At 49.7% G+C, this 13902-nt stretch overlaps 1 protein-coding gene across 1 annotated transcript in view; it reads right to left on the bottom strand.

Moving 5' to 3' along the window:
- HABP2 (hyaluronan binding protein 2) overlaps positions 1 to 3284 on the bottom strand; it is a 33462-nt gene extending 30178 nt beyond the window's left edge. The window contains exon 1 of the mRNA XM_047072714.1: positions 3225 to 3284. Coding sequence (XP_046928670.1) covers positions 3225 to 3281 — 57 coding nt within the window. The 5' untranslated portion in view covers positions 3282 to 3284. The remainder of the gene's footprint in view (positions 1 to 3224) is intronic.
- Between the last annotated feature and the right edge of the window lie 10618 nt (positions 3285 to 13902).

Raw genomic sequence — 13902 nt, 5'->3', positions numbered from 1 at the left:
AGTTGCCAGTTTGCAGATTCGGGTCCCTTCAAAACTTTCTGTGGTGCTCTACCTGGGTCCCTTCAAAACTTTCTGTGGTGCTCTACCTGGGAGGATACTAGAGTTCTAGAGTTGTTGAGTTTAAACTCGAGGGTTTAAGGAGTCTAGACATGGGAGCAAACATGTGTTTTAATTATAAGGTGCATTGCTGGGGAGAGAAAAGCCATTGTCTTCTGTCCTCTCTAGGGATGGCCTGCCAAGCCTCGCCCTCTGGCTTCTGACCCTGGAGAAGGTCAAATTCCATTATAGCTGAGCCCAGTGGCCAAGAACCACAGCAAGAACAGATTTTTGAGCCCTGGGCACGGTGCACATCCTCGATACAGTTGAGTGGGTCTCCTGTAACGGGCAAGGAGTGGGACAGATCTGAGCCTCGGTCCTGGCTGGGAAGTTAGTTGAACATCTCTGGGTGCGTTTCTCATCCATAGCATAGGGGCAACAGTACAAGGCTGTGCTGCGGACAGGTGTTCATTCAGGAAAACCAACTCTAGCTCAGGCCAGGAAGGCACTTCGAATGAATTTCTGGTGTCCATGACAATAACATTTGACCAATACCTCTTTGGATCACGGATATCTGAATAAAAATCTAAGTTAGAGATGAGCCCATAGAGAACTCATTATAGGGTTTGCTGCACGACCTAAATTCGTGAGAGAGTGTCCACACATCCTTCCAATGGCTAGTGATTGTAGATCCTGTGACCACTTTTCTTTAAAGTTCCAGGGGCACGTGGAGATCGCTGCACCCCGACCAGCAAACAAACCCCTGGACTAAGAGCTTCCTGCCCCTACACGGAGGACCATGACCCTGAAGCTCTGTGGATGGAAGAAATCTCATCTTCAGCCGGAGTCCAGGCGAAAGACCTCATCCAGACAGTGGACAGCAGCCTGTAGGGTAGAGCTCAGCTTGACTAGAGGCCAAGCTGTCCATCTTCCCACCTGTAAAATGGGAACAATAACACTACCTACTTCTTAGGGTCCTCCCAGAGATGAACCGATCCGCTGTAAAGAAAGAACCTGGCCCACAGGATTTCTCATTAAATGATAACAGTTGGTGATTATTTTTAGCTACGTGGGGTGGAAGAGACTGCCCAGCCCATCTGGCTGTGTGGCTCCCTCCCCTCGATGATGCCCCTGCACTCTCCAAAGCATCTGAGCGAGTTGGCCACTTTCCCCTGGATGTCTGTGGACTGGCCCGTGGAACGCAAGCCGCCTTCCCGACCACCTGTCTGGCACACATCTGGGGTAAGAAAACATTCCAAAGCCCTGAATCCTCTCTTTGGAACTGACTAAGCTCATTGCCCGAAGGCTATCTCTCATATTTTCTCTTTTATCCATTATTGACTTATAATTTCATTGCTAACCCTAAAAATTCACTGGGGCTTGCACCAAAGGGAGTTTTTGGGACCATTACCGTTGTGTGAACTTCAAACAGACTGCATCAACTCTCTCCTTGCCTGCAAACTTTAGGATCTAATTCTTTCCGACTGGTACTTTCTCTGGGCCCCTTGTGGGCCTCTGATAATTTCCACCTCTTCCTCTAGACCTATGGTATTTCTGCTGGGTCTTGTCCCCAGACATCCACCAAGCAATCAAATGATGTAGGGGCTTGAAAATTTGTAACTGCAGCCACAGCACACATATACCAGTCATCACGGGTGAAAGAAAATTCTCTCAGAGGTGAGTCACTTGACAGCTTAATATGGGCCAAAGGAAGGTGTCTGAGGAAAGTTTACCGAAAGGGGAGGAGAAGCTCTTGGTTTTGAAGCATCTAATGAGAAAATCTGAAATTTAATCTGCTGCCTACAGGGAAAGCTCTATGGAATAGAATGGGAAATAAAATGCAAAGGTATTTAATAAGATAAAGGGGTTATGACTGCTCTTTCTGTTGTCATCCCTTGATTCTTCTCTACCTGCCCCCCCAAAGGGGTACATTCTCTGATTTAATTTTTTTTAATGTTTATTTATTTTGGAGAGAGAGAGAGAGAGAGAACACAAGCAAATGGGGGTGGGGCAGAAAGAGAGAGACACAGAATCTGAAGCAGGCTCCAGGCTCTGAGTTGTCAGCACAGGGCCCAATGCGGGGCTCAAACTCACAGGCTGTGAGATCACGACCTGAGCTGAAGTCAGACACTTAACCGACTGAGCCACCCAGCCTCCCCTTATAGAGATGTCGTATTTATTCTGGAAATTTAAAGGGGAAAGCGCTAATATTTATTGAAAGCCAATGCATTGCTTCACCCAATCAGCCATGGCCCTCCCCAAATCTGTGACAGATTATCTGTCACTTGGTTTGCAGTAGGGGAAACTGAGGCTCAGCGTGATTATGTTTTGCCCAATATTCCACAGCTAGAATGTGGCAAAGCTGTGATTCAAAGCGCTGGCTCCAAAACCCATGCTCATGCCTCAAACCACATCTGGTAGGGAACCCCAGGAGGCTCTGCTTCTGTTGATGGCCCCTCTCCTGTGCCCACAGAGATCCAGCTGACACTCTGGAACCACAAAGGCACACAGCAGGGGCCGACATCTCCACCGCCCATCTGCTTCCAAATGCCTACAGTCCCCACGTAAGACCCGCGGATGGCATTTCCTCTCCCTGCTCGCCACCGCCTCCCTTGGGCCCCTGCTGACCCTCCTTGTCCCATCTGCTAGGGACAAGGGAGAGAAATGCTACCCACGAAGCTTCTCTCCAAAACTCATCCACCTAAGTAAAACCAGACTCATACGCAACGAACAGGATTCTCCCCTCGAGCCGAATCACAGGGGTTCCTCCCCTACTGTTGCCTCAGATGGCCAGAAAACTGTACCTCTGTCAACACGTGCAAAGAGAGTCTGTAGCTTTTAATGGCTTCTCGAAGGGTTCTCGGAGATCCATGCCAAAGGGTTCTCCAAGCCCCTCGTCTTGGCAGATTTGCTCGCCCCGGTCCCCTTAGTGGCAAGGTGCTCACGGAGACTCTGCTCCGAGGGCTCGAGTCAGTTGCGTGGGTTCATGGACTTGGCTTCTCGACAGCAACTAACATTACAGGCCTGCATTGACTCTTACAATCAGGATGTATTCAGATTGACAACACGTGCCTTTTACAACCCAAGTTTCTAGTCACTCCCGGCCCGGGTGCTTGAACCTGGGTCGAACCCGGGTCCGCCTCATAACCTCAGCCTCTCAACTACGGACATTTGAAAAGGACACTTACCCCGATGGCTGCCTTTCCCACCAGAGCTGTTACCAGCACGATATGGAGATGACACATTCTGGCGAGCGTATGTGCGGTTGAAGGCCTCTTGTTTTGCTCAACACACAATTTCTTTTGCTGTCTATGCCTTTACGGGGGGGGGGGGGAACATGTCCCCAGGGACTCAAGAACAAAGGATGCCAATTATTAACTAGGCATCGAATACTGTTTAATGTTTTGCAAACCAACTATCTTGATTAAACAAATGGCCACTTTGGAGCTGGGCTGAGTCACGGGGTGGTTTCTTTTCTGGGGAGAAAGTATCCAAAGGAAGTGGCAGGGTTAAAGAGCCCCAGCCCCTGGGTGCACCCCGGGGGCTGCCGAGTGTTCGATGCGGAAGGGCCGATAGTTAACTACCGTCCCACGCACGGGATGAAAGCCCCGGTCGGGTAAGGCTTCCGCTACAGGCCTTTGCCGTCGCTGATTCAGACAGAATGTTAACGGAGTTCTGATTCATCAAATCTCTAAACAGAATTAAGGCATGGACGGGCTCCTAACAACATCACACTCTCTATTCATGAAAGATAAAGGACGCAAAACTGCTATTGACAAACATTGATCCTGGGCCCTTTGAAGCATTGCCCATGGTTGCTTGTTGGCTTCAAAAGTTTTCTTTTAAATCTCATTACATCAGGTTTTCTGCTTTTTAATTATTTTTTTTTCTCCTTTCCTTGGAGTCTTTCTTTGATCAAGAGGGTGAAGAAACCGTGATGCTCATATCCGGGGCCGGTCCTCCCTGTGTTCTGTATTTAGCTACCCTGGTTCCAGGTAAGGTTCCATAAAGCAACGTTACCTCTCAAGCGTGGGTTCTCAGGAACACGCTTATTGATTTCTTTAATAAGCATCATCTTGAGCTCTTGTAATCACCTGACTGCCCACAGTAATCTATGTGAGGGCTCCGGGAATCCTCCGGCCCGGGGCCGGCATCCGGGTTCTGAAACCTTGCCGCCAGCTGAGGCGGGCGCTCGCCCGGGGCTCCTGCTCACCCATGTGCCGTAACCTATTTGGCACACGCAGGACCGCTCAGTGGCTGCTTCCACCTTTGGGAGACAGGTTGCCAGCCGCGAAGGGCCCCATGGGTACCAGCCCCGGAAAAGGCCAAAGTCAATGCCTCAGCCACCAGACGTCCTTGAAGGACAAACCGAGTCCTATCGTTTTTACCTCCTAAATAACTCCAAATTTGTCTTCTTTTCTCCACTTATTTTCTCTCCATTTCAGGCAGCCATCAACTCGCTCCTGGTCAATATCCACCTGACCTCTATGACACAGGTACACACCAGTCCCTTTTTCTGGAAAGTTCTCTGAACCCATCCCAGTGTTCCCCTAATCTTCACTCCCACCCTAACTCAGTTCTTAACTCCAACCCTCAACGCTCTTGAGCAAGTTTACTTGGTTAACTCACCCAGTCAATGCATCTTTCTGGTCTCAGCACAGACATGCCTTCTTCAGAAGGCCTCGTGTGTTTTTCCTTCATAGCGCTAACCAAGGTCATGACTGCGGGCCTGTATTACTATTTCACGAATCTTCGTTGCCCACTGTTCCCACCAGACCGAAAGCTCCTAAGGCAGGCGTTCTGTTTTGCTGGCCATTGGATTCCTGGCATAGATGGATACCTGGCACTTGCCTGACCCATGGTAGGTGTTCGTATATCTTAGATGAATAACCGCTTTATTAAAGTGACAGTTGGATCCTTATTTATTTATTTATTTACTCACTCATTTATTTATATTTTTTTAATGTTTATTTATTTTTGAAAGACAGAGAAACAGACAGAGCATGAGCAGGGGAGGGGCAGAGAGAGAGAGAGAGAGAGAGAGACAGAACCCGAAGTAGGCTCCAGTCTCCGAGCTGTCAGCACAGCTGGACCCCGACACGGGGCACGAACCCACGAACCCACGAACCGCGAGATCATGACCCGAGCTGAAGTCAGTCGCTTGTCCGACTGAGCCACCCAGGGCCCCCTAAAGTGACAGTTGGATACTTTATAATCAGGACACCTCCAATAGCATAACCAGCTCGGTGTGAGAAACTGAAGTATGTGTGAAATTTCAAACACGCTTCAACTTGTTCACGAAGCTAATATCCATCGAATGTGCACCAGTGATCTGCCGTGAGCCAGGCATTGGCAAAGCAGGGACGGCGCAGGCAGAGAGAACTTCGCTCTCAAGGGGCACACGTTGCGTAAGTTAATTTTTGGTTAGTGATAAGTGTGAAAAAGAATGAAACAGGTGACGGACCAGAAATCCTTGTGGGTGGGGGATGTTTGCTGGGTGGGTCACCCGTGTGGCACTGAGGCCACTGCTGATGGTTCTCTGACCACAGAGCAAGGGCCAAAGAGGCAGAGCACAGGGGGGTCTGCTGTTTTCCACGTTTAAACTGCAGACCTCACGGCACCTGCACAGTTGGTTGTAAGTAGAAATAGACATTTTTAGGCAAGTCAAATCACCGAATCACTGAAGTGATGCAGGCGTCTCTTTTCCCCTCCACAGCCTTGTGTGAACTCGTGACCCTCTGATCTTGTGGAGTCTCAGAAAACCAGAAGCTTCTTTTCCTGGGTCAACAGGAAGTGACCTCAGCACACTTGTAGTTCATCTTTTTAATACGGATTAATTTCCCTGACGTGTAGTCTCCCCTTTATCTCAAGCAAAAATTGAGCAATTTTGCTCTCCGTGTAATCACTGCAGGCCTCCCACATATTGTCTATTTCCCCAAGGCTCTGTTATCACAACAGTGTGGAATTGAATAAATTTCGGCACATGGCCCTAAAGGAGAGAATTCTCTAAAAAAATGTGTAGTCCTTTGAATTGAGGAAGACAAAAGGGTTAGCTTATCGTGTAATATGTCTTTATCTGGGGAGTTGGAACGGACCTCCCTGGGATCTCTGGTTTTTTTGGGTTTTTTTTGTTTTTAAATTCAAACACAGAGCCTTTAGTCCTCATTCCCATGTGGGTGTCTGATGCTATCGGGTCAATCTATTCTGTCCAAGTTCTGGGTGACATTTTCTCAAGAGTTGGGTTCCATCCCACTGGAGAGAGCCCCTATCCTGCCTTGAAGGGGGGTGCCTTGGGACTCTGGTTCTCTGTGGGCTGATTCTGCCACCCTAAGAAAGGACTTCCTCACGGTGACCTTGCCAGAGACCCACTCTTCGACGTACTGGTTAGGGATTGTTTTTATACAGCAACCAGCGGGTCTGAACCAACCTGTTCTGTGTTTATTTGTATTTACGTAACAACAGTCTTCTTCTTCCCGCTGGGCCTTCAGCATGGGGTGGGGGGGTGTAGAATGGGGGGGCGGGGGGCAGCCTAGAGGAGTACCTGTGAACAGCAGCTGGGACTCAAAACAGACCTGGGAGAGCCCCCACTCTGCCCACATATCCCCGCTGTGGGGCTTTGAGCCAGTCATTTACGCTCTCCGGGCCTCAGTTTCCTCATCTGTAAAGTGGGGAAAATATAGTTGCCCCTTCATGGCATTACTGAGAGGTGCACATGAGAGCACAGAGGGAAGGTGCTTACTTAACTCAGTGGCCCCCATAGAGTAGATTTGCAGAGCACGCTGGCTTTGATATCACTAACGTCTTTTTGTGGGATGAAACTTGCTGAGCCCCCCAGACCCTCTGAGATGAAAGGGCCCCGTGTTCAGTGAGTCTAGTCCCCAGCCCAGGGAAGGAATGAACCCCTTCACGGAGGGGACCTTTATCTCATGTGTTCCTTCTCGGACAGGGGTCAGCAACCTTTCCCGAAAGGACCAGATAACGGATATGTTAGTTTTTTTCTGGCCGTGCATTTCTGTCGTGACTGCTGGGTCCTGCCGCCGCGTCACCGAAGCAGCCGCAGAGAATGTTTATGCCAGTGAGCGGGGCTGTGTTCCAATAAAACAGTATTTACAACACCGATCCCGGAGAAAGTGACGGGATACAGCCAGAGCATTGCACAACTTGAAGGGGCCCCTATGGAGACACGTCGGAAGCCAGTGGAGGGGCCTGGGCTGATGTGACACCACTGCCCTCAGAAAGTGTGCCCCCTGCTCCAGAATCATCAGAACTCTGTGGGGCATGGGGATAAGGACGATTGCTCATTTATTCATTCTGCAGGTATTTATTGGGCGCCTACAGCATGCCTGTGCTGTATGGGACAAAGAAGATGGGTCAGGTGCCAGCCTCATGAAGTTACATTCTCATGATGAGCTTCACTCAGATTCACGTGACTGGGCTTCCATTAAATTCAGAAAGGCTTCCCAGGGCGCCTGGGTGGCTCAGTCAGTTGAGCGTATGACTTGGTTTTGGCTCAGGTCACGATCTCCCGGTTTAGTGAGTTCGAGCCCCACGTCTGGCTCTGTGCTGGCCGAGTGGAGCCTGCTTGGGATTCTCTCTCTCTCTCCCTCTCTCTCTCTGCCCTTCCCCCGCTTGCGTTGTCTCTGTCTCTCTCAATAAACTTAAAAATAAATCAATAAACTTAAAAAAAATTTTTTTTTAAATTCGTAAACCCTTCCCTAACCAGAGAAGAGAAGACATCTTGCAGGGAAGTGCTCCTGTTCCTTCCTGTCATTCCCCGAGGCCCCTGCCTGATCCATTAACTTCCGGGGGGGGGGGACCCTCCTCTGGGGGAAAGGGAGCTGGGGAGCTGCCTTGTTAACTTGGCAGGGGGCCGGGGTACCTTTCCCCGTGCTGCACCAAGTCTCCCCGGTATGTTCACGTCCACCGTAAACTCGTGGGTACTGCCCACCCCCTTTTTCCTACCTAGGAGATACTAGGGTGTCCACCACCCCGCTGTGTTTATGAAAGCAAACCTACATTTACGGGGCAGCTTCTGTGTTCCGGGTGCTTTTACATTCCTAAGCTCATATAGTCTTTATTACTGCCCCATGAGTTGATTTGACCCATTTTATCGTCAAAGAAAACCACGCTCAGAGAGGTTCAATACATCGCCCAAGGTCACCCAGCTTGAGACAGAGCCAGGTTTGAAGCCCCTCCCACTCTACTGCGTGGACGCCCGGGTCTTGGGATGTAGTTTTGCCAGGGTAATTTCCACGTTGTCTTCATACTGACTATTATATATTATTGGGGGTAGCAATGTGCCCAGTGGGTAGTAAGGAAACCCTGTCCTCCAGCATCAGCCACTATTGTTTGAGGCTGGGTTTCCTGGGAAACCCATACGGAGATGTTGGGATCTGTGGGCAGGAAGTTTATTGGGGAGTGCTTTTAGGATCACTACTCCTAGGGGAGTGAGGGGAGCGGGACAGGTAGAGGAAGAAGCTGGGTTGCAACGCAGTCACAACAGAGGCCCATCTCACGGAAAGTTCTAGAGCTGGGCTGGCCCTCAGTGTTGTCCTGCCATGAGCCATGGGGTATGCCTTTGTACTGGGATCATCCCGTCACTGGATGTGGGCTATCCCCATGGAAGGAGTGTGAGTGTGGTCAAGGCAACTCTGGTGAAGGGAAATTCTCTGAGAGGAACTCAGCGGAGAGCCTTCAGCAGCCAGTACCAGGCAGCTGAGGGAAAGAGGGCCCCATCTGTGGAGAGGGATCTGGTGGCGCACCACAGCACCCACCCCGACTATTAGCTGGAATTTGCTTAGCTGGAAAATCCGACTCAGGAAACCTGAATGGTTCAGTCAAGTTTTGGATAAGCATCCCCAGTCCATCCTTGGTCTAATTCAAGATGGCCGGAGCCACATTCGTGGCCAGGCTGAATCAGGTCCGTGGGGGCAATTACGGATGTTTAATTGGAGCAATCAATATCAAGCAGCAAACCAGACTCCTATTATGGAAATCATAAATTCTGCACTGTTAATAAACCGAGCTTATTTATAGCTGAGTTCCCCGCTGGCCAAAGATAAAGGAAAACCCTGATCACTTGGCATGATTTTCATGACACTTAAGTCAGTTTTATAGGAAAAATAAAGGGTTTCCCCCACCCTCCGGGAGGTCAATTCCGGTCAATTTCGATTTGAAAAACAAAACCCAAAAAACCTTGCGATCCGATGAGCACAGGCTGCACTGGGTAAACAGGATGGAGAATTCCACTGACACGCTCGCTGGCCGTCTCTTGCCAAAATGAGCCCTGCTCTTTGGCCGTTGGTGGCTGTGGCTCCTGTGATCCGCGAAGTTTGTAAAGAGACGAGAACCATCCGTGCCGCACAGCTGTGTGACTTCCAAGTGCGACGTGCAGCCCGATATGAATTAAACACCTCCGGATCTTCACACAATAATTGATCTGCCCATTTGTAGTTCTTTCCTTTCTTTAATCTTTCCGTGGGGCTTCAATCTTCCCTCTCATATTTTAAATTTCCTCTGTTCGGTGGTTGTCTATGGCAGAGAGTGGGGTGGTTTTTTTTTTTTTTTTTTTTTTTTTTTCCTCCCCGATCTCTCCCATCCCATCAATCAGTTCTGCAGAAACACAAGTCTGTCCCTTGGATCTTCAGCCTCACAAAGAGCTATCACCTGGGCGATGTGATGCTTCTTGTTCTAAGTGCGGCTTTGATTTATTAAACATTTTTGAATGAAATTCTTGCATACGTTTTGCATGTTGGGAAGCCCTCCACCCCCACTCCAGCGTATAGAAAACCTGAAAGAGAGGTGGGGTCTGGAGATTTGGGTGTCCCTTTCTGTCTAGACTCGTCGCCTTTCCGAGTACAGCGTGCTATTTCCAAAAGCCTTTTCCCTCTTGTGGGAGGCAGACCTCTGAGCGCCCACCCCTCTGAAACGTACTTCTTCTAGACAGGGCCTGACATTGACATCTTTCCTAAGCGCATTTGCTTGCTAGCCCTGTGTTGTGCTGGCAAGAGCCTGGGTTGGCATCAGAGCTAGTGGCCAAGCTATTTGCTTGCCGTGTGATCTTGAGCAAATTAAAAAAAAAATTTTTAATGTTTATTTGTTGTTTTTTTTTTTTTTGAGAGAGAGAGAGAGCAGGGGAGGGACAGAGAGAGAGGGAGACGCAGAATCCAAAGCAGGCTCCAGGCTCCGAGCTGTCAGCACAGAGCCCGATGCAGGGCTCGAACTCACGGACCACGAGATCACGACCTGAGCCGAAGTCAAATGATTAACTGACTGAGCCACCCAGATACCCCAATGAAGCAAATTTCTTCATCTCCCCGAGCCTATCTTAAATAATTTGGGGGTAAATTAACTGTGATGATATATGGGAAGGCGTTAGACGTGGAAACAACACACGTGCATACACACACAGAAGCGTGTGATTTATCTCCCCTGATCGTGTATTCTTTCATTCTTTTTGGAAGAACCCATTAAGTGCCGGTACTATGGCATTTGTACATGCCCAGGGACGTCTATCTCTGCCAAAGGAAAGCCAACTAGGCAAATCGGTAGCTATAAAACCAGGTGCTTGCTGAGGCCAACTCTGAGCCGTACCGGATGCATAGACATCGGAGGAAGGCATATTAGAAGAATGACAGGTGCCACGTGGGTCCCATTGGTCATTGCAGGATAACTCAGCTACCGCTCCACCTACCCACACACTCCAACCTCACACCATTCAGAAAAACCAGTTGCCACATTGGTAATTATTATCTGCCACCAACACGAATTTCTTGTGTCTTTCCGAGGGTAGAGATTGGAGGACGGATCACACCCACAGTCTCTACTTTCAAGGCCCTCGCTCCCCACCGGGGGAAGCATCCCTTAATTTCTCTATGACTCAGTTTCCTCATTTGGGACATGAGGGCAGTAGTAACAGGTACCTCATGGGGTTGCTATTACCATTAAGGGGGTTGTGCTGGGTAAAGTTCAAAATGCTTGATATCGTTTCAGGATGTAGTGAATGCTCTACAAGCATTTGTTAAATGACCCGCCCTCCGGGACTGTCTACGGTAGGGGCTTCAAATATTACTATCCAAAGCTGCACCAAGGGCCCTAATAATTAGTATAACGGAGGTTAAAAAAAAATAAATTTTGTGGGTGAAATGAGCGACATTTAAGATAGCAGGTAGACAGAATGACCGAGCAGGCTTCGTGACCTGGCATACACAAAATAAAAGAATCTGGTGAAGCCGGCTGCCCAACCCTACAGAGAAAACTTCCAGGTCTAGATATCCTTTTGGTCTTGCCTCTGATTCCTGGTCCGACCCAAAGGCCTGCTGGCCCACATTTGCAAAGTGACTCTTCCCTGCAAAGTGGTGTCAGAGTGCCTGCAAAAGCGAAGTTGCGACTCATAAGGACCCACACGTGGGTGATTTTATGCCTCTTTGTTACATGTGGCAGAACCGCTTTCATGATAATGCCACCAGGTAGCCGGTTGGGAGGGGAAGCCATGTAGCTCCCATCCCCCCTCTAATTAGCAGAAATTCCTTTTGTTTCCCCCAAAGCCTGACAGCTGTGGGATGGACAGCTTGGCTTAGATCAGTTCACAGCACAGAGAGTGTTTAGAACGGCTCCTGCCGCGTAGCACAGACCTCAGATGTTAAGCCATCACTACTGCCCTGTGACACAGAAACTGGCCAAGTGTTAGATCGCGTGGAACAGACGACAGGAGCGGTAGAATTTGAGAAGAGGAAGCCTGGACCCTGTGGCCAGAAGCTAAATGGGGTCCAGCTCGAGCGCCCTCTGGCGTCAACGTGGTCCCTCCGGGCAAATCAGCAACTTTTCCGGAGCTTCAGTTTTTTTCCACCGTAGAACGTAGTCCATTCTGCCAATTTTGCCAACGTGGTGACGGAGGGCTGGAATGCTTCATAATCACAACGACCTCCCAGATATGAGACCCGGTTCTTCCCTCGCCCCCGCTCATCTCCCCTCTTCCCGGAACTGTAGAGCATTGATCCGGGTGCTGTCACTGTGCCTTGCACCCCACAGCCACTTCTGCAACTGTACCATCCGAGCTTATCAGTTGGCCTGGAGACAGGTGATTTTTGTCCCGAAGAACCTCCTTTCGCCAGAGTCCACTTTCTCTCCTCTGACCTGCCGGGGTCTGGGGCGTGTGCTTCTCCCGCGTCCAAGCTCCCCGCAGCCCCTCCCCCAGCCCCAGGCAGGGGGGAGGTGCAAAGGAGGCAGGTGAGGTGTCCGTCTGAGTGTTTGCCTTCCAGATGTCTTTCTTGTCTGCCCTCTCAGCCGCTGTGGCAGCAGCGCCGCCACAGTGTGGCCCGTGTCCCCAGCATCGCCACCTGGACCTTCGCGGTAACCTCCGGCTTCTAAGCCCTGCCCTGAAACCCCACCTCGCCCGTGCCAGACAAGCCGTCTCCTAAAATGTCAATCTGGTTGTGTCACTGATCTGCTTAAAACTCATCAGAGGTGCCTCGTTGCCTACAGGACAAAGTCCAGATTGATTAGCTTGACATAGAAGTTCTGGCCCCTGGACCCTTTACGTGCCCCTCCCCGGCTTGGTTCCCACCTCTCCTGACCTCCATCCTCAACCCTCACCCAAAGCTCCAGTCACGTGCCTGCCTGATGCCTTCATTTACCTCCACTCCTGGTTCCCCGGGCCAGAAACATCTTCTCCCACCTCTGGCTTTTGGAGAACTGCATCCTTTTCTCTTTCAAGACTCAGCTCGAATTCTTGGTGACATTTTTCTCCCTCTAGAAGTTGGAGTCTTCTCTCTACCCTGAAGACTCCGGTGGCATTGTGTGCATTCACGACCTTAATACCTTGCTGTGTCACACCTGGTGGGGACACTTTGGGGCTGAGACTGTGATTCTCTTATCTCTGGGCGTTCAGCACACGGCGCACAATACGTGCTCACTAATTGCCGAATGAAATGGATGTCTATGTGTCACCTCGGGAGTGTGGGAGATCGCAGGCATCGCAGAAGGGGGGAAGGAAGGAGAAGAGGGATGAGGGCAGGCTTAGACACAAGCAGTGGCGCCCTCTGGAGACGATAGGCCCCCAAATCTAGTCTGAGCCTACTCAGATGTTATCCTTGACCTCTATCCTTGCAGCCAAGGAGATAGAAGCGGCCCTAGCCGCAAATACATAAGGGAGCGTTTGTCAGGGGGCTCACGGGAATTGCTTCTTTCAGAAACAGGCGCCCTTCCCTGTCAAGACTCGTGTTCCTGCCGCTTCTGTCTTCAGCTGACCCCTCCCACGGGCTCCCATGAAGACCTTTGCTGCGAGCCTATCTTGTGCATTGGTGTCCACACGTAGGAATGGTGGAGTTAGGGCGTTCAGGGTTTGGATCAGAGAAATGCACATATTGCAAGGCAAGATTATTAATGTACTTTATAGAACATTCTAATGGTTCTTTTTACATTTTTTTTTATTAAAAAAATTTTTTCCTTCCCCTCCCCCATGGTCTTCTGTTAAGTTTCTCAGGGTCCACATAAGAGTGAAACCATATGGTATCTGTCTTTCTCTGTATGGCTTATTTCACTTAGCATGACATTCTCCAGTTCCATCTACGTTGCTACAGAAGGCCGTATTTCATTCTTTCTCATTGCCACGTAGTATTCCATTGTGTATATAAACCACAGCTTCTTTATCCATTCATCAGTTGATGGACATTTGGGCTCTTTCCATCATTTGGCTATTGTTGAGAGTGCCGCTATAAACATTGGGGTACTTGTACCCCTATACATCAGCACTCCTGTATCCCTTGGGTAAATTCCTAGCAGTGCTACTTCTGGGTCATAGGGTAGATCTATTTTTAATTTTTTGAGGAACCTCCACACTGTTTTCCAGAGCGGCTGCACCAGTTT

Source organism: Lynx rufus, unplaced genomic scaffold (assembly GCF_022079265.1).
Source record: "Lynx rufus isolate CCGP_SWC_20201006 ecotype Redwood Valley unplaced genomic scaffold, mLynRuf1.p SCAF_11, whole genome shotgun sequence".
Lineage (NCBI taxonomy): Eukaryota > Metazoa > Chordata > Mammalia > Carnivora > Felidae > Lynx > Lynx rufus.
Note: the sequence above shows the minus strand (reverse complement) of the source record. Positions and strands in the feature narration are given on the sequence as shown.